Genomic DNA, 5,050 nt, shown 5'->3' with positions numbered 1-5,050 from the left:
GGGGAAAAAATAAAACAAATTAAAAAAAAAATTTAATTTTTAGTGAATGGTAGACCTCAGTCCCACACAGAGAAGGAACCATGGGCAGTACAGTGATCAAGCATTCCTCAGGACGTGCCTCAGTTTAACTGTCTTTCCATCTGGTGTTTTGAGAGAGAAGGAGCAAGCTCCTGCTGTGAGCTCTGAGACAGTGGGATGTGGATGTCGGGGGCACTGAAATACCTGCCCAAGACAGCAGAGATCACAGGACACAGGGGCTAGTTTTTAGCAGAGGAAGAACCAGAGAAAATGAGAGGAAGGGAAAGAAATCTGCATTTGTTAGCTTTCCTTTAGTGCTGAAGAGTCCTGGTCCTGGGCACAGTGGTCAGTTCCCCTCACTGGCGTGGGGGCATCACCCTACTTCAGTTGCCAAGTAACCGCCCGAGCACCGTCCAACTGCCCTCAGCAACCGTTCCATGCCAACTGGCCACCAACAGCCAGTGGCCACAGGCACGACCAGGGCAAGGAAGGTCCTGGGAAAGCAGAGATAACAGGCACCCAGGGGCTCATCCCCTGCCTGGCTGCCTCTCCCATGCACCACTAAGCCCTCAGGCCTGCAGGGCAGCTCGTGGGCTGACTTGGGAGAGGAACAGTGCCGGGAGGACCTGGGCTCTTTGGGCCCTGCTGGTGGCTGGAGAGGTGGCCACCATGGACGACGAGGACCTGTTGGCCTATTTCCGCATGCACTACAGGCAGAACCTCCTGACCTTGCTCAGGTGAGGGGGCTCCTCCACCCACCTCCATCTCCTCCATCCTCTTCTCCTGTCTCCTCCATCCCTCCTTCCCCCACCGCGGCAAACTCCTATCCCTTAGCTCCACCACTTCAGTCTCCTCTTGTACCTCCCTTCCCCAGCCCTGTTCCTCCCTGTAACGCTCCCTTGCTCTGCCAGTGGGATCCCTGCAGGGGAGGGGTGGGGATGCCATGCTGCCAGATGGGATCTGAGACGGTGTTGGGTTGCTCTGCGTCCCGGGTGGGGTGACGGGGCAGAGCAATCCAACACCCTGCCAAGGTACTGGACCCCGTGTGTAACCTTGAGAAAAACTTCTGTGGCAGGAAACTCAGACTGACAGAGAAGGACTCCCTGTCTCCATTTATTCGCCTCCAGGAGAAGAAGAAACAAGCCCGGCTGATGCAAAAGGCTCTGGAGGTGAAGGAAGAGGTGAGAAAGATGGGAGGGTGCTGGGGCATGGTTGGGAGGGCTTGTGGTTTTCTGGAGGGCAGCAGTGGGCAGGTGGCTGGCTTCAAGTGTGGGCAGGCATGTCACGCTCGCTTTGATGCTGCCAGGCCTTCAAGGAGAGGATGAAAGTCATAAGCTGCCGGTGGAGGGACCTCCACGCGAAAGAGGCTCAGCTGAAAACCCACATGGAGAAATCTGGGAGGATTTTAAAGGTACACTTGTCCCTGATCAGCTCAGCTGACATGACCCCACCACCTCCTTCCCTCCCTTGGGGAGACAGTCTTGGGCCACCACGTCTGTCCAAGCCTCCCTTGAGCCTGGAGGTGTGAGGAACAGGACTGGCAGGGCACGGGGTTCTGTACCACAGATGTGGAAAGCCCTGGTAGGGCTTGGGCAGGAGAGAGCTTGTCCTGTACCGGTGTGATCTCCTGAGGGCCCCAAATATCCCCCAAGAAGGGTCTCAGCCTGTCCCTGCTGTTGACACCCGGGTGTCTTCCAGGGACAGATACCAGTAGGTCTGAAAATCAGAATGCCGTCCCAGGTGCCTGTCTCCAAGACTGAAGGGTCAATGCAAGAGGGCTGGCCCTGTTAAACAGGGAGTGAAAATGCTTCCAGGGGTGGTCCAATACTGGCCTGTCCTCTGTGAAGGTATCTCCTCCCAGTTCTGTTGAGTGACTCAGCTCCACCTTCCCGTCCTCCTTTCCCTCTGTGTGTGTGTGTGTGCGTGTATGTGTGTTGGTGGGGGAAACATCACCAGGAAAATGATAAGATGCGAATCCAAGCTCTGAAGAAAGCCAGCAAAGAGAGAGAGAGGAAGATGCAAAAGGAGAGTGAGCTTTTGAGAGCTAAGAGGGAACTGGAAACCCTGAGAAATAAGCACCAGAAACTCTGCAACAAAGTGCAGAAGTACTCCATCTTCAACAAGTACCTGGAGGATGTGGTGAAGATCTCACAGGTGAGTTTGGACATGAGAGAGACAGAAGATCAAGGCCTCAAGGAGGGCCTTACATGGGTGTTAAACCTAGAGGAGATAAGGCAATTCCAGGGAAATAATAACACTTGGTCAAACCCAGAGACCTCAGATGGGGTGGGAAGAGGTTCCCTGCAACCAAGGTGAGCCAAGGGGACCAGAGTTAAGGAAGGAGAACCAGAAAAGGAGGTGAAGGCTTGAGCAAACCAAAGAAAAACTGTTAGAAGTGGGAAAAGCACAGGGCTGAGGGGAATGGGGACCCCTTTGTGTCACTGTTTCATGTCACGTTGACGGTTTGGCAGAAGTGAAAAGCTGCCCAGGAATGGGAACCCAGGCAGATGTCAAAAAAGCTGTGCCCTCTCTCAAGGATGCCCAGGCATCACCCCATGCATTGTTCATACTCCTGCAGTCCCAGCTGCCCCCCTCCCCTGTCTAGGTGACTCGGCGCTGGCAGTTGCAGTTGTGCTTTGTGCTTTATCAGAGCATGGCTCACCTGGAGAAGAGATGCAATATCTCCCCTTGCTTATGGCAGTGACAGCTCTGGGACTGGCACAGTGGGATGCCGTCATACAGGGAATGTGGTGATGCTCACAAACCAACTGGAGCAACGGTCTCGTCAAGAAGGGAAGATCTTTCAGTGGGGGGAGGTGTTGTCCCTGGTCAGGGCAGGGTGCCAAACAGCACGAGACTTGCAATCGTGATGAGGGGAGGGCAGGGGGATTACTAACACCAGGAGCCCTGTGCTGCAGTTTGAGGAGATCCAGGAAGTCATTTGGCGCTACAAGACGCTGGTGAGGATGCACAAGGACCTGCTGCAGTCACAACAAGGACACAAGGATATGTCTGAGCAAGCCAAGGTGCTCCTGGACCAGTACATGGCAGAGAAAGAAGCTGAGATCCTGCAGTACAAAGATGAGCTGGTGCAGCTCCAACTACGTTTTGACCAGGCTCAAAGTGACGTCCTCCCCTGGGTGAGGAAATGTGGGGCGGGCAGGGGAAGATCTCCAAGGCCTGGCTGTGTCAAGACCAGCTGATGGCTCATCCCTGAGCCATGGGGTCATGGCAAGGCCCAGTAACAGCCTTTGCCATTGGAGGAGAGGCCTAATTTCATTCCCTCCAAGGGGCTGTTGAGTGAAGAATGACAGACCAGGTCTGGAGCAGGTTACATCAGGGGTTAAAACGAGGCCCTCACACAGCTATCATGATCTTTCACTTCTTGCTTGAATTCATAGTCAAAAAAGATGCGCTAACCAGGCTTTGGGGAGGTCTGCCTTGGCAAAAAACCCAAGCATACTCCACCACGTGCCCATTGGGTTTGTCTAGCCTGGTCATACTCATTTCCATTCACCATTCCTTGCAGCATCACCCCTGTAATGGGGCTTCAGTGTGGCATGTCCTGTGGTCTCCACTGTTCATGGCTTAGGCCTCAGAGTGAAGTTGGTTTTGCTGATTTTTATTATTTGTTTTCATCCTTTGCACAGCATCTGCGCACCAGGGCTCACCCCTTCTTCTCCCTCCCTACCAGCCCAAAAGTGACCAGACTGGTGGTAAACTGGGCTGTAATGAGGCACATCCATGTGTAGCTAGTGCTCAGTGTGCAGAAATGGCCTCAGCGCTGCTGGCCTCTTCTCCGTTTGCATCACTGACAGGGCCTTGCCAAATTCCCTTATTGGATACTCCAGGATCCGGGAGTTGGGTCCCATCAGGCAAAGCTGGAAAGCACCTGGTCCGGGAGGGTGGCAGTGGGATGTGCTGCTCCCAGGGTATCAGCTAGCCCTGCTGTAGGGAGTGCAAATGGGGCCTGCAGGGAGGACCCACCAGAGTGAGGACTGCAGGAGCTGGCAGAGAGATGGGGAGGTTCCTGGGGCAAGGAGCAGCTGTGGTGGCTCCTGGATCTGCTTCCACCACACCAAGCTGGACCACCTCCAGCACAGCCCTGAGCAAGGACAGGTTCTTCCTAGCAAAACAGATAACTGTGGAAGTTAACAGTCTCCAAGCCAGGGTCTCCAGGGCTGAAGCAGCATCTTTGCTGAGGCATGTCCCCATGCTGCATGTCTCTTCTCCTCTCAGGAGACTCGCTGGGCCGACATCCAGAACACGACTGCTGAGAAAACCCTGAAGCTGGCGGCCATCAAGATGGCCATCCTCAACCTCTTCCAGTGCCTGAGCATGCAGCTGAAAGCAAACCTGAACGTGCCAGTGGATGACAGCCACAGACAGCTGAAAATGGTAGAGCCAAGCCAGACCCCTTCTCCCTGCCCAGAAAGAGGAACAGTAATGACTCTCAGCTGCCCAAAGGGAGGGGAGAGCCCAGAGAAATCAATGTGCCCAACAGACACATTCCTTTTCACCTGGGTTCTCTCTTGGGCATGGGAAACGGGCAGAGCACACCAGGCAACCTGTCTCATCCGAGGACGCGGAGCAGGGTGTGGGTCCCTGTGGGGGCAGAAGGAGTGGGAGCCAGGCAGGCTGGGGCAGGGGATGCAGGGGATGCAGGGGATGCAGATAAACCCATGGTCAAGGTTTGGTTTCATTCACACTTCCCCTGAATGCAGTCTCACCCACAAAAGCCATTCTGGTGGTGCAGATCCAGCAAGGCAAATGCCTTATCCTCCTGCTCAGTTTGGTTGGTGAAATTTGCCCTCCAAAAGGGCCAACAAGCTCCCCTCTGCCTCCTGTTCCCATCCCTGCTCTAAGCTCTGCCATCTCTCTTCCCCACCCTAGATTCAGCAGTTTATCCAAGACCTCACAGACATCTCTATGGAGGTGAAACGGAAGGACATGCAGAACCACCAGTGAGCAGCTATACCTACGGAGCTATAAGGGACATGCCAACATAACCTGCTCTGCCAGCAAAGGCTCA

The 5,050-nt window shown here is 54.5% G+C and overlaps 1 protein-coding gene across 1 annotated transcript; it reads left to right on the top strand.

Annotated features, from left to right (window-relative positions):
• Nucleotides 1-687: 687 nt before the first annotated feature.
• Nucleotides 688-4,986, top strand: CCDC42 (coiled-coil domain containing 42). The gene is made up of 7 exons (XM_009334070.1): nt 688-755; nt 1,094-1,199; nt 1,325-1,429; nt 1,975-2,172; nt 2,937-3,158; nt 4,258-4,416; nt 4,912-4,986. Exons 1-7 carry the CDS (start codon nt 688-690, stop codon nt 4,984-4,986), a joined length of 933 nt encoding a protein of 310 aa, XP_009332345.1.
• The last annotated feature ends 64 nt before the right edge of the window (nt 4,987-5,050 follow it).

Source organism: Pygoscelis adeliae, unplaced genomic scaffold (assembly GCF_000699105.1).
Source record: "Pygoscelis adeliae isolate BGI_AS28 unplaced genomic scaffold, ASM69910v1 Scaffold11, whole genome shotgun sequence".
Lineage (NCBI taxonomy): Eukaryota > Metazoa > Chordata > Aves > Sphenisciformes > Spheniscidae > Pygoscelis > Pygoscelis adeliae.
This window is presented reverse-complemented; position numbering and strand designations above follow the sequence as displayed.

What these genes read in the sequence shown, in the direction of transcription:
- CCDC42 (XM_009334070.1), top strand. Translation starts at nt 688, where the DNA reads ATGGACGACGAGGACCTGTTGGCCTATTTCCGCATGCACTACAGGCAG. An exon ending in AACCTCCTGACCTTGCTCAG is followed by an intron (nt 756 to 1,093) that starts GTGAGGGGGCTC and finishes CTTCTGTGGCAG; the next exon opens with GAAACTCAGACTGACAGAGA. An exon ending in CTCTGGAGGTGAAGGAAGAG is followed by an intron (nt 1,200 to 1,324) that starts GTGAGAAAGATG and finishes TGATGCTGCCAG; the next exon opens with GCCTTCAAGGAGAGGATGAA.